Raw genomic sequence first — 19795 nt, 5'->3', positions numbered from 1 at the left:
TTTATTTGAGAACAAAATGATCCTTTCCAGTATTTCTACAAAAATGGTTGACTTTTCGCCCTCTTTTCCTTTTTAATTTTTTATATATTATAGGCATTTTTTGGCAGCTAGAATTGATATGAGATAGGCAAGCATAACTATAAATAGCCACTATAGGATAGTTTTAGTTATGGTTGTGCAGGAGAAAAGGAAATTCTGAGATAATAAAAACTACTGATTAACTTTTTCTTTTTCATTTGGTCAGCTTATGGAAAAGAATTATGCCTTCTTTCACAGACATATTGTTAAAAGTAAGAATTTTGTTGGCTATGATGTATGTATTTTGTTCCTATCTTTGCAGGTTTGTTTAATGCTTTTGATGAAAATCGTGATAACCACATAGATTTTAAAGAGATATCCTGTGGATTATCAGCCTGCTGCAGGGGACCCCTTGCTGAAAGACAAAAATGTAAGTATATTCAACATTGTTTAAAAAATTTTAAACTGTACAGAGCGTAAAAATATAACTTACCCACATAAAATAATCTTGAGTTTTCATCATTTTGCCAAGTTGTCACATAAAGCCTCTGGTTGATGTTTTACTGAGGTCAATGCAGAGATTCCATTATCTGTTCTTTCTTTTTCTTTCTTTCTTTTTTGTTTTTTTGTTGTTGTTGTTGTTGTTGTTGAGTAATTTGGAACCTTTACTATTAGTAATAATATTGATTTTTATGACTTTTAGTTTTATGACAAATGAGCTACATCAGATATAATACTTGAAAATATTAAGCCTTTTGGAAATATTTTCTGGTAGCCTGTGTAGTTTTGTGTATTATATAATTTGAAATACAATATTTTTTCTGTCACCTGCATATAGTAATGTTTTAATAAATGTTTTAAAAATGTTATTAGATACAAAATGGGATCTAGAGAGATAGTACAGCAGGTAAGGCATTTACCTTGCAGACAGCTGACCTCGAATTCAGTCCTGGTTCCACATATGATCTCTGGAGCACTGACAGGAATAAGCACTGAGCACAGCCTGGTGTAACCCCAAAATAAAAAAATAAATAAATACTAAAACAAGCCTGTAAGCATAAATTGAGAAGATATAGCAATTTACATTTAATTGAAACCTAATTCTAATGTATTTACTAGGCTCATTATCTCTGTGATTTTATAAAATACAGGTTTGCAAATGCTGCCTATTTGGGCTGTTGCTCTTATGATCTTTAGTGATATTATTCTATGCTACACTTCATTAATTTAATAGCATAATTTTATGAAATAATTTTTTTTAATTCAGAAGGTTTTTTTTCCCCTAATGAAGTACTATTATTCTAATCTGGCTCAACAGTACATTATTTGTCCCCATTAAAGTTCCAATATTAAAATAAGGAAAATAAAGTTTTTGCTTGTCAGATGAGGTTAATTATTAATTACATTTTTTCTTTAATTTCCTTTTTTGCTATTGAATTAATGTAAGTTGTGCAAGTGATTACTTTGGAATTAAGTAACAGCACACTAATATTTCTGAGTCCCAACATTTTGTTTATAAACTTCATTGAAGAGTTGAATAGTACTTTAAAAAGAAGACAAAACATTGAAGTGTGCTAGGGAGGTAGCTTACAGGGCAGGATGAAGCACAGTCTGTATGCAAGAACCCTGGGATAGAGATCCCGTTACTACGTGATCCTTCACGCAAGCACCACTGAATGTGACCCAAACACAATAAGTTGAGTTTACATTTGTTACAGTGGGGAGACAAAATGGAAATAAACTCTATACAAATTTGTTATTGAATTCAAAGCATAGATGGGTTATTTTTAGCATTGATAGAATTAACACTTTGAATGTTAAAAATTAGCTTCAGGTCGGAGTGATAGTACAGCATGTAGGGCGTTTGCCTTGCTTGTGACTCGGGTTCAATCCCTGGCATCCCATGTGGAGTCCCCAGCACTGCCCCCCAGCACTACCAGAAGTAATTCCTGAGTGCAGAGCCAGGAGTAACCCCTGAGCATCACAGGGTATCACCCAAAAAGTCCCTCCCAAAAAATTAGCTTCAAGTTTTGAATTACCTCCTTTAAAAACTTTTGTAATTGGAACATTTGTTGTGTAGTAACTTGGATTCCTTTTTCTGGTTTCCAAGAATTTAACTGTAGATGTGAGTGGAAGATAGGACTGTCTGACGTAGACAGCAATAGCAAGAGATTTATGAAGTGTGTGCAAGAAGTTTTATAAATTTCAAGGACATGAAAAACGTAGCTTGATTTAGATGATAGTGAAATACAAAATATACTTGCTTAAAGGAGTAATTCTATGGAACAACTTCTACTATAATGCATTGTACTTTAACTTAAAAAAATACTCCTTTTATAAGAGAGTTTGTTATTTTATTTTGCTTTAGTTTGCTTCAAGGTATTTGATGTTGACCGCGATGGAGTTCTCTCCAGAGTTGAATTGAAAGACATGGTGGTTGCACTTTTAGAGGTCTGGAAGGACAACCGCACCGATGATATCCCTGTAAGTTCTCATTGTATACATCTTGTTGCACGTGAACTTCCAACAGGAAGATGAAGTGGAGAATTGAGAGAGAGGAAAGAAGAATCTGTTAATGCTTCTAGCTGAAATAGTCACAGCTAAAAGTACAAATATGACAAGAGAATTTGACTAAAACAAAATGAACCTGGGACCAGAGATAGTGCCAAGGGCTCAAGCATAAGCCCTGGTATGCATAGTACCTGGGTTTGGCTCCAGCACTCTCTGACCTCCCGGGCACCAACACGTGTGTAGCCCTGGTGGTTCCAAAATTGCTGGAGAGGCTCCCACAAAAAAATTTAATGGATCCCAGAAATATAGCTCGGTGGTTGAGCACATGCCTCTATATATAAAGACCCTGGGTTCCATCCCCTGCACTGCCTGACACCCCCCCCCAAAAAAAAAATCTAATAAATAATGGTTGTATTGATCATACAGCAGGTAGAGCATTTGTGTTGCATGCAGCTAATCTGGGTTTAATCCCTGGCACTTCATATAGTTCCCCAAGCCCTGCCAGGAGTGATCCCTGAGCTCAGAGTCAGGAGTAAGCCCTGAGCACCACCACTTGTAGCCTAAAAACAAAACTTAAAAAAAAAAAAATTCTGTAAAGTAAGGATGAAACTACAGTGAAAGTATTGTTTTAAGCAATATGAAATATGTATTTATGGTTATTGAAAATATTTGGGGGCAAGGCAGATAACTCAGCAGGCTAGAACACAATCTTTGCACGAAAGAATCTCAGGTTCCATTTCCAGCACTGCCGGGGGCAAACCCTGAACACTGAGCTGGGAGTAGCCCCTGGGCACCACTGGGTGTGGCTCAAGAAGAAACCAGAAATTTAACAAACATTACACTTTAGCCATGAAATAATGATGTATGCTCTTTTCTGATTACTTATTTGGGTTTCTTTCTTTAAAGGAATTACATACAGACCTCTGTGACATTGTAGAAGGCATATTAAATACACATGACACTACAAAGGTGAGTTGAACTATGGCTAATTTATCCTTTTTCTAAAAAGCACCTTGTGAATTAGTTATTAATAAATAAACTTAAGTAAAGGTTGTACCTTGAAAATCAACCATTATACTCAGGATGCTAGAGAGAGAGTACAGAGGTGAAGATGCTATCCTTGCATGTGACTGACCCTGGTTTGATTCCAGCACGACATACAGTCTTCCAAACACTGCCAGGAATGACCTCTGAGTGCAGAGCTGAGTGCCCCCTGCCCCCAAAAATTATAAAATGATACTTTAAATTTTTTTCTTACTACATGTGGTTATCATGTCATGAAAAGTAAGGCTTGGGGGATATACGGGCAGTAGAGGACTCATCTTGCATGTATGGAATCCTGGGTCAATGCCCCTTGTGCCACAAAAAAAAAAAAAGTGTGTGAGGGGCTGGAGCAATAGCACAGTGAGGAGAGCATTTGCCTTGCATGCGGCCGACCCGGGTTCGATTCCCAGCATCCCATATGGTCCCCTGAGCACCACCAGGGGTAAAACCTCAGTTCAGAGCCAGGAGTAACCCCTGTGCATCGCCGCCCCCCCCCAAAAAAAAAGCCGAAAAAAAGGTGTGTGGTGTGTACAAATATCTGTGTATGTATATACTCATGTACACATGAGTATGCTTATAATGTCATTGTCATTAGAAGCTCAAAGTATTATTTGTTGGAGAGTAGTACAATGGTTAAAGTGCTTACCTTGAGTGCAGCTGACCCAGGTTCAGTCACCGGCATCCCATATGCTTAGAGAGTGATCCCTGAGCCAGGAGCACAAGCTTAGTAAGCCCTGAGCACAGTGAGTGTGGTCCAAAGTAAAAATTAAATCATTAAATAAAGGGGAAACAATTATTTGTCATCTAGGATTATTAGGTACTTGTTGCACACATCCAGAAAACAAATAGTTATATCTCTAACAAGAAAAATATGTATATTTCTGCCTAAGAAGAAAAATATGAGTATTAAATTTTATGTGTATGTGTAATATTTGTATACTTTGCTTGATTAAAAAAACATTTTATTCTATTTTAAGAGAATGTAATGTTGACATTCGTGTTTTGATTTATAGTCACTCTTTTAAAATTTTTTAAATAACTGGTAATGTGGCACTTTGTGGTGAGTGTAAAATAATAATACAATATTATTATTAATATAATATAATAAGAATATTATAATAATAAGAATAACCTTGTACTGGTAAAATTCAAAAATATTTACACTTTTGTAAACTGTCATCTTGGTAAATACAATTTTTTTTCTTTGGGTCACTAAAAATTATTGCTAAAGGGGGGCAGAGAAACCAAACAAAGAAAGTTATTCCTAACAAAATTATTTTAAGTCTGGTAATGTTGCCAGATACTTCTGAGAGGATCTATCTAAGGTCTTTTGTGGTTTCCATAGTTAAACCCCAAAGAAGATATTTTGAGTCATTTCCACGGTTTTACTAAAGGATTTCTGTGATATCTTACCTTCATTACATTAACAGCTTCATCATTTTTTGTTACTTTAAAACTTAGTAGATGATGTATTTTTTCAGATGAACAAAGGATATTTACTTTGAATAATGTTTTTTTTTTTTCTTTTTGGGTCACATCTGGCAATGCACAGGGGTTACTCCTGGCTTCTTTGCACTCAGGAATTACTCCTGGCGGTGCTTGGGGGACCATATGGGATGCTGGGAATTGAACCTGGGTCGGCTGCGTGCAAGGCAAACACCCTGCCTGCTGTACTATCTCTCTAGCCCCGACCAATACATGTTTAATGTACCAGATTTTATTTTATTTAAATGCTATATAAAATGGTACTTCCCCACCCCCTTTTGGGTTGGGGTGATTTTTGGTTTGTTTGTTCTTTGGTTTAGTTTGGTTTGGGAGCTATACCTGGAGTGCTGGGTGCTAGATTATTCCTGGTGGTGGGACCATGTGGTGCTGGAAATTGAACCTGGAGCTCCCACTTACAAAGCATGTGCTTCAGTCCTTTGATCACTACCCTGCCCTTCCTCCTCTCCTTTTTTTTTTTTAGGTGCAGGAATCTAACACATGGCAGTAAACTCTGCCATTGAGCCACATCCCAGACATCACACATACCTATGAGGTCTTTTTCAATATTGTTTCTCTTTCAGATGGGTCATCTTTCTCTAGAAGACTATCAGATCTGGAGTGTGAAAAATGTACTGGCCAATGAATTTTTGAATCTCCTTTTCCAGGTATGTTAAGGCAAAATGTACTGAGGATAATAGTGCCACTGGTATAACCACTTTTCCATTATGTACTAATCTATCTGGACTAAAAGAACCATGTTTTTGTTTTTCAAAATAGATATTTTTCATTCCACACCCTTTGAAAAACTGTGCGTTATTTGGCTTTGAATGTGGTATTCAAACACGGTGCTTATGTAGGTTGCCCTCTACTAGAAAGGTTTGTTTACTCCAACTTGCTTAAAAGACTTTCTACATTTTTTTCATTTATATTCCGTATTCTATGTCTCACCAGGTGTTTTTTTTTTAATTTTTTTAACATCCACAGAGATTTTTATTAGATTATTATTATTATTTTTTTAATTATTATTATTATTATTCTTTTACTTATGAATGCAGATATTTAAGCAATATCTCACTGTATCACTGTCATCCTGTTGCTCATCGATTTGCTCGAGCCGGCACCAGTAACATCTCCATTGTGAGACTTGTTGTTACTGTTTTTTGCATATCAAATACGCCACAGGGAGCTTGCCAGGCTCTGCCGTACATGTGAGATACTCTCAGTAGTTTGCCGGGCTCTTGAGAGGGGTGGAGGAATCAAACCTAGGTCGGGTGCATGCGAGGCAAATGCCCCACCCACTGTGCTTTCACTCCAGTCCAAGCAATATCTATGTTTTTTTTGGGGGGGGGGGTGTAGTGCTGTCTGTGCTCAGGGCTTATTCCTGGGTATGCTCTCAAGGATGACTCCTGGTGGGCTTAGGGGACCATATAGGATAGTATATTTCCTAACAAAAAGCTAATATTCTCTTTGTCAGGCTAAAATACACTTTTATGCTTTTATAGGCCTGTTCTAATTTATGTACCTATGAAAACAAGAAAGGTACAGTTTTTTGAAATAAATTTGCTTTATCAACAACGTTTGATTTACAGTTTCGTGAATATTTGATAGTGTAGCTTTACTTATCTGTATGTATGTAGGTGGCACCACCTCCACAAAATGATAAAAAGAAACACAAGTAAGAGAAGACAAGTGGTTAAAGTCATCAGAACTGAAGGTTTTGTCTATAGAACTGAGCTTACATGGGAGAGGAGGCCTTAGGACACTGGGAGTGGGAAGCGGCTTAGAATCTTATTTTCTTTGCTACTAAAAACACCCCTGTGTTGGTCAGAAAAGTTTGGCACCTTTATATCTGTGAGAATCTTCCATTTTAAATAAATAATGACTTGTCTACAGCACAGCTGTTTTGAAATAAAGTACTTTTTCCAGACTACTATAGGTAATTGTTGTATGCTTAAACACAGACTATTTAATATGCCTGTAATATTTGTTTATATCAGTTGCTTCACTATCACTGCAATTCTCAGCAGGGATTTTAAATTGATGGCCTTGTAAAATATAAATATGTACAAGAATAATATAGATCACGACTAAAAACAAAAATAACTTTTTTTGGTAACCCAAAAATTGATTAACCATATTTGTATCATTAAAAATGATGATCTCCATGGTTGGCTTTATATGCCAGAAATCATACTTGTGGTACAGGGACACATACCCCCTACCCTGAACTATGTCCTGAATTCCTCTTTTCTTTCTTACTGGGGACTTCCACTAGCACTGTTCTTCTATGACTAAGCATGTGCTTAATATTTGCTCTCATGTGTGTTCCCACTATGATGAGAAGCTGAAAGGTTTTATTGAAAACCCATCTATCGCACCCACCAGTGCTCAGGGCTTATTTCTGGTTCAGTGCTCAAGAGACAGTCCTGGCATTGCTCAGGGGACATATAAGGTGCCAGGGATTGAACCAGGATAGCTGTGTGCAAAGCAAGTGCCCTACTTGTCATTACCTAAATTTTATCACTAATATTTTACTTGACTCACTTTTACTCATATTCTGATATGTTCTCATGGGCTAAGCACAGTCTTTTTGGAGTTCCTGGTTTGATTCCTTTTCACCCTGGGAGCAACCCCACAACCACTGAGCTAAGAGTAGCTCCTGAGCACTAGCAGGTGTGACCCATAAAACAAAAATAAAAACCAACAAAAACTATTTGTTCTCTTAATTCATGAGTAGATTGTTCCATTAAATTGCTTTTTTCCCCTTCATCTATTAAAAAATAAAAGACTGTAGGTGGTTTCTGCCTAACTACCTATAGTCTGCTATAATCTTTAGTAGTAAAATATTGAATTATGGAGGCCAGAGAGATAGTGCAGTGGGTAAGGCACTTGCCTTTCCTCTGAGCACTGCCAGGAGTGATCCCAGAGCAAAGAGCCTAAGTAAGCTCTGAGAAGCCAGATGTGACCCAAAATTTTTTTAGAAAGTACCTAATGTTAAGGAATGTGAAACTCAAAGTAATGTCTACCTTCCAGTATCTGTGTACTTATCCTTGGAACCAGTAAGTGCATATTTTAGTGGCAAAAGGGACTTGAGAGATATATTATGTTAAGGAATTTAAAATTAAAAGATTAACTTTTTATTAATCTTTTAATTACTTTTAATTACTCCACATCCTCTACTTTTACTATCCTTAAAAGTAGAGGATGTGGGGGCTGGAGAGATAGCACAGCGGGTAGGGCATTCGCCTTGCACGCGGCCGACCCGGGTTCAAATCCCAGCATCCCATATGGTCCCCTGAGCACAGCCAGGGGTAATTCCTGAGTGCAGAGCCAGGAGTAACCCCTGTGCATCGCCAGGTGTGACCCAAAAAGCAAAAAAAAAAAAAAAAAAAAAAAAAAAGTAGAGGATGTGGAGCTGGAGCAGTTCAGCAGATAAGGCATATGCCTTTCACATGGCTGACCCAGGTTAGATTCCCAGCATCCCATATGGTGCCCCAAGCACCACTAGGAGTAACTCCTGAGCGCAGAGCCAGGAGTAACCCCTGAGCATCACCGGGTATGGCCCAAACAACAACAAAAAGAAAGTAGAGGACCTTACCCAACTGTGGTGAGAATGAAAAAAAGGGGATGTGGGAAGAGAGAAGGGAGAATGTGGCATAAGCAAAGTAATTTGGTAGCCTGTTGAAACTAGAGAAAGGTAAGAAACACATTATTCCTTAGACCTGCAGAAAAGAAGATAGCCTGGCTGACATCTTGACTTTAGTAAGGCCTATAGTGAAGCATATATCTGACTTTTAATCTAACCAGCTATTTATTAAATATATCCTGTCTTAAGATGCTAGATTTGTGGTAATTTCAACAATAATAAAAACTCAGTCAAGAGGGTGTAGGATGTAACTCAGCAGAGGATGATCACTTGTCTTGTTTGTAACTCAGCAGAGGATGATCACTTGTCTTGTTTGTAAGGCCCTGGTTCTCATCACTGGCACTGCAAAAAAAAAAAAAAAAAAACCCTAGACAAAATTCAATGAAGAAGGAGATGATTCATATTTATGCATTGGAAATTCAATATAGCAATATTGAGAGATGTCCACTCTGTTTAAGTTGATTTATAGATTTGCTTCTCTCAACAATCAAAATCCTGCAAAGTTTACAACTTGACAAGCACATTCTAAATACAAACAGAATTTTCAAGGACCAAGATGTTAAAGAGCAATGTTAGAGAATTTAGATGATCAGATATTAGGACTTATTATAAAATAGTTATTATCAGTATACAGTTATGTGAATAGACCAGAAGAGGAGCTTCTAAACATTTTTATATACGTCGTCACTTATAGGTGGGAAAAGGTGGTCCTTTTTTTTTTTTTCTTATTTTTGGGTCACACCACAATACTCATAAATTGCTCTTGGAGGTCTCCTGGGATCATATGGTTCTGGGGATTGAACCCAGGCCTCCAGCATACAAAGTCTACATACTAGCCATTTGTGCTATTTTCCTGGCCTCACTTTTTCATAAATGGAGCTGAATCTTTGATATTCATATGAGGAGGAAATGAATCATTATTCCATCTTATGCCATACATAAAAATTAATTCCAGGTAGATTTTAGAGTGATAAAATACCTATAAACAATAATGTAGGAGGGTATTTTAATAACTTAGGCTTGTAAAGAGTTCTTTATCATGGGACCTGGGTGATAGTTACAGCAAGTAGGACATTTGCTTTGCATTTGGCTGACCTGGGTTCGATCCCTGACATCCTATATGGTCCCCCGAGTACCACCATGGGTGATTTCTGAGTACAAAGTCTGAACTAACCCCTGAGCATAACCAGCTGGGACCCAAAACAACAACAACAACAGTTCTTTATAAGGGCCAGGAACTACTAATCATAAAGGAAAAGTTTTTAAATTAGACTTTAGAACAATTCAGAATTTTTTATTAAGTAATACCATTAAGGAACCCTGGGATGACTAAATAGGTAAAATTTAGAATTCTTTTTATTAAGTAAAACCATTAAGGAACCCCAGGATGGCTGAATAGCAAAAACCTTGATAATATGATACCAAGCAGTGCCCATATACTCCAAGCATGACTCAAGTTCTCTGCTTTTTTGGGACCCCCGCTGCTATAACAAAGTACAATCTCCAGCACATACCACCAGGTACTTGAAAGCCATGCAAATAGTGAGTGCAGTCCCCATCAGACACTGCAGCCCGGTTTTGTGGGAATACCATAGCTAAAGAGTGCAACATCTGATGAGCACATGCAAACATCCCAACTAACTAATGTGTGCCCACCCCTGCAGTGAGCACTGAGGCCCACATACATGAGCATCATGAAACTAGCATTTGTATGACAGTTGGGCATTGCAATAATAACAGCAAAAAATAGGGACAAGTGGGAAGGAGTTGAAAACTAAATGAAGGGAGAGCTGGAGAGGGCTCAGGGCTTACTGATGGATCTGTGCTCAGAATTACTCCTATAGAGCTCAGGGGACCATATGCAGTACTGAACTTGAACTGCAATTGACCACATGCAAGGCAAGTGTCTTAACCTCTATCTCTCCAGCCCTGGAATGGTTTATTTTAAAATAAAAAAACAAAACAAGATGCTGGGGTCGGATCCATAGCACAGCGGGTAGGGCATTTGCCTTGCACACGGCTGACCCGGGTTTGATTCCCAGCATCCCATATGGTCCCCCGAACACCTCCAGGCATAATTCCTGAATGCAGAGCCAGGAGTAACCCCTGAGCATCTCTGGGTGTGACCCAAAAAGAAAAAAAATGCTGAGGAGCTAGGGAGATAATTCAGAGGGCTGGGCACATACTTTACATTTGGGGAGCCCAGGTTTGATCCTATACTACACTGCAGTGTAATTCCCTGAGTATTGCCAGGAGCAACCATTGGACCAAACCCAAGCCACTATGTATGGTCCCAGAAATAAATAAATGTAATTAAATACTCTAAGAATAGTACTAATAAATACATTTAACCTTAGTTTAAAAAATCAAATATGCTCAAGTAAATTATTACTTAGTCATGCTGTGTTCAGATTCTCATCTAGAAACAGATTTCCTAATGGAGCAAATGAAATACTACATAGTTCAGACTTTGGCAGCAGTCCATGAAGTTTAATTTCTCCTTTTTTGTCTTAGGTATGTCATATAGTTCTGGGTTTAAGACCAGCTACTCCGGAAGAAGAAGGGCAAATTATTAGGTAAGATTGTAGTTTCAGTCTATATATTTTTTTATGTTATAGCTGAAGTTTTTTTTTATAAATAAAAAAGTTTTTATAATGAAGGGCAATCACCTTACTAGAAGAGATTCTGTTAATTGTAGATAGTGGAGCTAAGAAAAAAAATTTTTAAAAGCTCTTTTCCATATGTATTTACAGATAATTGCCAGTGGCGATTTTTCAGCTTTGTTGAGATATAAATGAAAATTTAAAGTATACAGTATGATTTTTGACTATGTGTGTATTATCAAAATATCCACCATTGAGTTTATCAAAACATCCATTATCTCCTATCTTTGCTTCTGAATATGTATGTAGGAAAGCACTTCAGTTCTCGCAGTAAATTTTGGTTGAACAATATAGTTTTTTTCAACTGTATTCACTGTGTTTGTAAATTAGATTCACAAATTTAATTCATCTTATAGTTGAAAGTCATAAACATTTACTAGGCTTTCCTATTGCTTTAAGTTCCAGCTGCTGCCATCCTCTTTTCTACTTTCTCTCTATGTCTGACTTTTTTGTTTTTGTTTTAAGATTCCACATACGAGTAATTCGATGCAGTATTTTGTCTTTCTCTCTTTGGTTTATTTACCTTAAACTAGTATACCTAAATGACAGAATGCCCTTTCCTTTAAAGCAGAGTAATAATCCATTTTGTGTGAGGGTAAATTCTAAGTTTATTTTTTATTAATATTTTTATGAGATGTTTCTAATTTCCTCCCCTGTACTCCCCCCTTTCTCACCCATCATGCCTGAGGACTACCAGGAACGACTCAACCTGGCTGTTGTGGTAGGGTGGACTTAACAGTGCTAGCAACCAAAACAGGGCCTTCCCAAATGCATAGCATGTACACTGCCGTTTGAACTAGATCCCTCATTTTCACTTCTAATATTCATTTGACTATGACTTTTAAAGGATGATTCAGGTTGATGATATAAGCAGCGAATGAAGTATTTGTCTCTAGGGAGTGGAGAGATAGTACAATGGGTAAGGCACTTGCATGCAGCCATTCTGGGTTTGACCCCACACATTCCATGTAGTCTCCTGAGCCCAGCCAGCAGTGCAGAGCCAGGAGGAGTGTCTTGAGAACCACCAGTTATGGCTCCAAAACCAAAGAGACTTCAAGATCTATGGCCTGGGCCGTTAGTGCAGCAGTGAAGTTGGGCCGTTGGTGTGGCTGCAGTGGTGGAGTGTGGGTACAGCTTCCGGGGCTTTGGCAGGGCAGGTACTCAACCTGCCCGCCTCCTAATGGCACCCCAGAAAAATCTAAGAAAGTTTTAAACTGCCATAACATTACATGAATTTCCCAAACCATACACAGTCACATCAGGAAAAAAAACTCCAAGTTTTTTTTTTTTAAAAGAAAAAACCTCCAAATATTATTGGTAAAAGATTTTTAAGCACAACCTTTCATCACTCACTGGTTGAACAGTAAATTACCATCTTTCTAAGGAAACCAGACATAAACACAGGAAGTAAAAATAAAGAAATCTGACTAGAAATTGAGTCGCTTACATTTCAAAAGAGATAGACTCTACTGGATTCCTCTAGTTCAGGAAATCACAAAGCAAAGCACAGGGAAGATCAGAATCCAGAGTTACTGATATGTGTTATCAAATATGTCCAGTTTTCAACAAAACTTATGAGTCATGCAACAAAACAGGGAAATATGACTAATATACAGAGTCAAAAACAAGTTAATAAAATTTGCCTCAAATGTTGAACTTAACACAAAAATACTTTAACAGAATTATAAATGCTTTCAGAAAGCTAAGAGAAGATCTATAAGGCTCTATATCACAGTGATTCAATAAAAATTAAAAAATTTAAAAAGATTCACGGGGAAAAAAATAAAGATTTAAAGGAAAGTATTATTGCAAGTGACTTAAGTCAAGAGAAGAGAATTGGCAGTCATGAGAGTGGACTTTGCTGCTTCCCTCTGCCCACTCAGACATGTGGGAAGTACTTGGGAAAGTTAAGATTAATAGTCTGCTGGAAGCACCTGTCAGGAACATACCTTAAATCTCACCAGCTCTGCCTAACAATTGTCAAATTGCACCTGAGTTCCACCTGATCTACACAGTGGTGAAATTAATCCCTGCCACCCAATTTCCCAGAGTGCTGTGGCACTCAAACCAGAGTGAGGAATTTTCATTGCAGGAAAAGGGAAATCAATCCTATCTTCTGCCCTTATTCCTTTCTCCCTCCAGTCTGTCTCATACCTCTGTAGAAAAGAATTTCAGGAAGCAGACAGATAGCGAAGTGTAAAATAAGATAAGTTTATTTGGGAAATAAGAGGGGAGAAAAAGTTTCACACTTGAGAGACCAAAGGCTATTTCAGACTGGAGAGAACCAAGCAAAGCAATTTCCCAAGATGGAGAATGGGTGCTTTATAGGAAAGAGGGTATACATCTCAGGCAAAGATGCAGGTGACCACAGGTTTGGGAAAAACTCACATCTTTGCCTTTATTATGTTATATTTTATTCTGTTTCCCAAACAGCCCCTAAAGTTTGTTGCTAAGATGTTCTCAAGGGAAGTGCTTTAAACTGTGGATGTCTTCTGTTTATATACTTATCATGACCTTTATTCCAGCATTGGAGCTTCACCTTTCAGGGAATTGCTCTAGACCTAGAATTGTGCATCTTAAAGATTTCCCATGTTCCTTAGATGGTTCTTGTGTCCCAGGCCTTTCATGCCTTTGATCTGACTGTTTTTTGAAGACATAGTGAGTGTTCTAGTTTACATTATCAAAGTCCCCCTAGCTTTCTACCTGCAATCATATGATGGCAACTCATTACATATAAAATAATTAGAATTTTTCATAACTGCTTAAATCATTTATTTGAAAGGAACCTTTGCCCTACCCCAGCCTTACCTCAACCCTTTCTCAGGTTATAGTTTTATTGTCAGTGCCCACTGATTTGTCTTTTAATTTTGTCTTCTCTGTATATACTTTCATATCCTTATATTGCACAAATAGTTGAAATCAGTGCTTGTCTTTTTCCTTCTGACTTACTTCATTCATATACCTTGAACTCCTGTTTTGTTACAAATGGAAAACTGGGGGGTGGGGCATGGTTGTAGCTAAATAGTATTCTTTTATTTAAATGTGCCACATCTTTTTAATTCATTCATCAACAGGTACTTTAGTTGCTTCCTTATTTTAGCTGCTGTGGACCAGAGCAATAGTACAGTGGGTAGCACATTTGCCTTGCATGTGGCCGACCCAGGTTTGATTCCCAGCATCCTATATGGTTCCCCAAGCTCCTCAAAGAGTAATCCCTGAGTGCAGAGCCAGGAGTGACCCCTGAGCATCACTGAGTGTAATACAAAAACAAAACATTTTAGCTATTGTATATAATACAACAATAAACATTACAGTGGATATAACTTCTCATATGCTTTTGTATTCAGACAGACATCTAAAAGTGGGGTGTTAGGTCACATAGTAGCTATCTTTCTAGGAAGCACCAAATGTTTTCCCAAATGATTGCACCAGGATGTGGCTCAAGTGGTAGAGTATATGCCTTGTATGTATGAGACTGTGGGTTTAATTCCTGGCACCAGATGACCCCTGAGCACCACTAAACTGACAAATCAGAAGTTAACTCTTATTTTTTTAATTTATTTTCTACAGATTTACTGAGAAAAGTTTATGTAGAAAGGGCAGTCTTCAACAGATATTATAGGGATAATTGAGTGTCCACATAAGAAAATATTTGATCCATACCACTTACCATACACTAAAGTGTGTTCAAACTGTATTCCATAGACTTAAACATCAGGGCTACAACTGATGTTTAGCCTTAATGTTTGGAAAATAATGTGAAAAGATCTTTGCCACTTGGATGAGGTGAATATTTTTATCTGTTACACCAGAAGCTTCCTGTATTTGGTAAAAGAAAAAAATAAGAACCTAAACTTTCAAAATCTTATTAAATTTCAAGATGAACACTAAGAGATTATAAGAAAACTCTAAGCTACATTATATTCAAATTATCAGAAGCCAAGTATTCAGAAACTCTTGAAAGCAACAAGAAAGAGGTTACTTATTGTGTACAATGAATCTTCAATAAGTTTAATAAGAGGTTGTTGTGGGGTTTTTTTGGTGTGTTTTTTTTTTTTCTTCAGAAAGCTTAGAATCCAGAAGTGACATTTTTGCTAATATGCTAGAGGTTAGGGGAAATATAATCAAAATTCTATGTCCAGAAGAGCTCTTCAAAAATGATTTGGATCTTGAAATTAATTCTTAAATGCACTACGAAAAGCATGACCGACCATGAAGGAAGACAATTGCTTTCATATATTAACCATGTCCTTCCTATGACTTTATTATATTCAAATCTTTATTCTAAGATAGGTTTGGGGTTTTTTTGGTTTTGTTTTGAAATAGATCTGTTAGTAGAAGGGAAAGAAAAGTAACTCCCCAGTGCTACGTATAGTCTAAATACAGGACTAAGTTGATGTTTGTTTGTTTTTTGTTTGTTTGTTTGTTTTTAATTCATTGGGATTTTCTACATAAATAAGCAGTTCCTTTGTAAACAACAACAAAAATAACAAAAATAAAATTACAACTATATTTTAGCCTTTTCTTTGGATGTGGCATTATCTGGGGCTTTCAGTGCAATTTTAAATAAGAATGATAAAGAAGGACCTCTTTGCCTTGTTTCAAATTTGGGTGAAAATCATCACAAGTATCACCATTAAGTATGATACAATTAGTAAGTTTCACATTATTTTAAACTGATCTTTTAAGAAAATTTTAGAACATTTAAGATTTTTTATTTTACATCTTTTCTTTTTTGTTGCTGACAATAAATAATTGGTACAACAACTGGGGAAAAGGGAAGCATGTAAAATAAGTCAAAGTAGGGACTGGAGCAATATAGCATAGCGGGTAGGGTGTTTGCCTTGCACATGGCCGACCCAGGTTTGATTCCCAGCATCCCATATGGTCCCCTGAGCACCACCAGGAGTAATCACCAGGTGTGACCCAAAAGCAAAGTAAAAATAAGTTAGACTTCTTCAAGATAAAAAAATATATATCTGTTCATAGAACAGCATTGTCCGGAAAGTAGAAGGGAAACTTACAAAATGGAAGATATTATTTAGAAATCATATGTCTGACAATAGTCAAGAAAACAGAATAGAGCCTGACCAGTGGAAAAAATATCCCCAGAATATGTTTCTCTCATGTTTTTCCTTTGTAAAAGCCTCTAATGAGGTGTTGGGATGATAACTCAAAAGGCTGACAAGTGTCTTACATATGCTAGGACCCAATTTGATCCCCAGTGCCCAGAGTTGATCTGATAGCTCCCAGCACTGCTGGGCCTTAACATCAAACCTTGGGGCCGGAGCGATAGCACAGCAGGTAGGGCGTTTGCCTTGCACGCGGCCGACCCAGGTTCGATCCCCGGCATCCCATATGGTCCCCCAAGCACCGCCAGGGGTAATTCCTGAGTGTAAAGCCAGGAGTAACCCCTGAGCATCGCTGGGTTGTGACCCAAAAAGCAAAAAAAAAAAAAATCAAACCTTGAAGTCTATACCACCAAAGCCAAGAGTCTCCAATAGTGACCCCCAGACCTTCTAAGCACTGCTGCAAACACCACACCCCTCAAAAAAGAAAAGAAAAAAAAACCTTAAAATGATAATTTATTTATATATGTAGTAATGTGTGTCATCAGTTTTCATTTAATGTACTGAATTTCTTTTTGTGTGTACAGAGGATGGTTAGAACGAGAGAGCAGGTATGGTCTGCAGCCAGGACACAATTGGTTTATCATCTCCATGCAGTGGTGGCAGCAATGGAAAGAATACGTCAAATATGTGAGTAAGATTTCTGTTTGTCCACAATTTTCACTAGTTTCTTTTTTTTAACTCCATCAGATTCTGTGTGGTTACTAGCCAGTAACAGGATGTTTCAACCTAGATAAAAATTTGAAGACCAGAAAATGAATGTTACTTGCTCTAGACCATACTCAATGTTTATACTTACACATAAATTCTCTCCCTTGTACTATGCCTGTGAGAAAGGAAATTTGGCATGGTTTTGCTTGTATATATTATGTATCTTATATCCCATAATACTTATGGAACACTTGTAAGAAAGATGGTATTGTGCCCATTTTCACCTCCGTGGAATTAGAAACTGAGATGTTCAGAATGAAACGTAAGGACAGACCTTAAAGCCCATGATGTCTTGGTATCTCAGTGATATCATTAACATCTTTCTCAACTTAAAAGTTGAAGACTTTTTAGGATATAACTGAGTGGTAGAGCACTAGCTTTACTTGTCTGGTACCCTGAGTTTAATCTCCAGCAACCCCAAAAGAAAAAGAAAAAAAAATATTGACAGTTTGGCAAGAAAAGTTAGTGTTGTATTCAATAAATTAAATTTTACATTAACATTAGAGTTCAGCTTATAAGTAATACTGTGTAATTGCTCCAAGTAAAGTTAAAAAATGAATTCTCGTTACTATTTGTAGAAAAATTTAGTATAGAAGGAATTTAAAGAATTTCAGTTAGAAAACTAAAAAGACTAATGTACAGAAATCAGGTTCCTCCGTTTTTAGAGAAACAGTTGATTTACTGCCAGTTGCCAAAGGATAACTAGCCCAATTCTAATAATTTGATTCATATTTTCTGTTACTGTTTTTCAAAATAGTAATGTTAAACTGTTCATATTTGATTCTACTCTTCTTTTGCATAGTGTAGTATGTTTTTACACATAAAATATATTATTACAGGGGCAGGAGTGATAGCACAGCAGGTAGGGAGTTTGCCTTGCATGCGGCCGACCCGGGTTCAATTCCCAGCATCACATATGGTCCCCCAAGCACCGCCAGGAGTGATTCCTGAGTGCATGAGCCAGGAGTAATCTCTGTGCATCGCTGGGTGTGACCCAGAAACCCAAAAATATATATATTATTACAAATGATAGATTTTGTTATCACTGAAGAGGTAAAAGTAGGCAAATGACTTCAGAAACCTTGTGTGAACATTGAGGCGTCCATGCACATCTGAGACCTGGAGTTCCATCCTCGGCACTCACACTCCCATGCCAAGTGATCCTGACAGCTCTGCCATTTGGGATCCCTGGCACCTCATTGAAGTGTGCATGTACAGTGCTCTGTACCAAGTGTGTGTGACCTCTGTCATCGCAATAACAACAAAGATAAAAATAAAACAAGCAAAAGACCTTTGCAAAGAAAAAGAGAGTGAAGAGAGCGAGGATATTGTGTAAAGTATGGCATTCTGTTTTGAAATTATTTTTGTCTTCACATTCTTAGTTTTGCCCAAGAATAAATAGTTGTGAGTGTCTTACAATCTACAGATTCCAATAGCCTCCTGGTTTTGTGTTTCACGTATTACTTTCTTTTTTTTTTTTTTTTTTTTTTTTTTTTTTTTTTTGCTTTTTGGGTCACACCTGCAATGCACAGGGGTTACTCCTGGCTTTTCACTCAGGAATTACTCCTGGCGGTGCTCAGGGGACCATATGGGATGCCGGGGATCGAACCCGGGTCGGCTGCGTGCAAGGCAAACGCCCTACCCGCTGTGCTATCGCTCCGGCCTCCATCTTATATATACATTCTTTTTTTTAAAATTCATTTTTTAATAAGTGAGTCACCGTGAGGGTACAGTTACAAATTTACCCATCTTCATCCTTGTGTTTCCCTCATGCAAGAACCCATCTCTCCACCAGTATCCATTCTCCTCCACCAATGAACCCAGTATCTCTCCCACCCTCCACTCCCATCCCTCCACCCCCACCCCACCCGGCCTCTGTAGCAGGGCATTCCATTTTGTTCTCTCTCCTTTTGGGTGTTGTGGTTTGCGATAGGGGTATTGAGCGGCCATCGTGCTCAGTCTCTAGTCTACTTTCAATATGCTTCTCTCTTCTCTCTTGGGGTCCCCAACCACATTTTACTTGGTGTTCCCTTCTCTATCCGGGCTGCCCTTCCCCCAGCATGTGAAGCCAGCTTCCAAGCCATGGAGCCAACCTCCTGGTATTATATACTGCTACTCTTGGGTGTTAGTCTCCTACTCTGTTATTTTATATTCCACAGATGAGTGCAATCTTTCTATATCTGTCCCTCTCTTTCTGAATATAGATACATTCTTGATAGTAATATAGAATGGCAGTGAGGAGAGTGAAAATGACACTCAAATGTAGAATCCATTCGTCTATCTGGGAAGACTGTCAGAGTTCACATGGCGGGGCCAGAGAGATAGTTAAAGGAGCTAAGTCACTTTGCTTTGCATGCAGCTGACCCCGGTTAGATCATTGGCACTGCATATGGTCCCCTGAGCTCTGCCAGGACTAGTCCCAAAAATTTTCAAAATTTTAAGGAATTGTCGATTCAGAGAAAGAAGATTCTTAGCATGCATGATACTTTGTCTATTTTAAATTCGGTTTTCTTGAAAATTCAAGTTTCTAAGATAACTGCTGATAGTTAAAAATTCAGAAGTCAAACATAAACAAGATTCTTTACTGT

General features: G+C 37.7%; 1 protein-coding gene across 2 annotated transcripts in view; it reads left to right on the top strand.

Moving 5' to 3' along the window:
• The window catches only part of USP32 (ubiquitin specific peptidase 32), a 188838-nt gene that overhangs the window by 112497 nt on the left and 56546 nt on the right, over positions 1-19795 (top strand). For both annotated transcript variants that reach the window (XM_055131187.1, XM_004608600.2), the window contains exons 7-12: positions 341-448; positions 2387-2502; positions 3436-3498; positions 5640-5723; positions 11219-11280; positions 17024-17126. In XM_055131187.1, the coding sequence (XP_054987162.1) occupies positions 341-448; positions 2387-2502; positions 3436-3498; positions 5640-5723; positions 11219-11280; positions 17024-17126 (536 nt within the window). The remainder of the gene's footprint in view (positions 1-340; positions 449-2386; positions 2503-3435; positions 3499-5639; positions 5724-11218; positions 11281-17023; positions 17127-19795) is intronic.

This window comes from Sorex araneus, chromosome 3 (assembly GCF_027595985.1).
Source record: "Sorex araneus isolate mSorAra2 chromosome 3, mSorAra2.pri, whole genome shotgun sequence".
NCBI classification, from domain to species: Eukaryota; Metazoa; Chordata; class Mammalia; order Eulipotyphla; family Soricidae; genus Sorex; species Sorex araneus.
The sequence above is the reverse complement of the archived record's forward strand: the minus strand, read 5'-3'. Positions and strand labels throughout refer to the sequence as shown.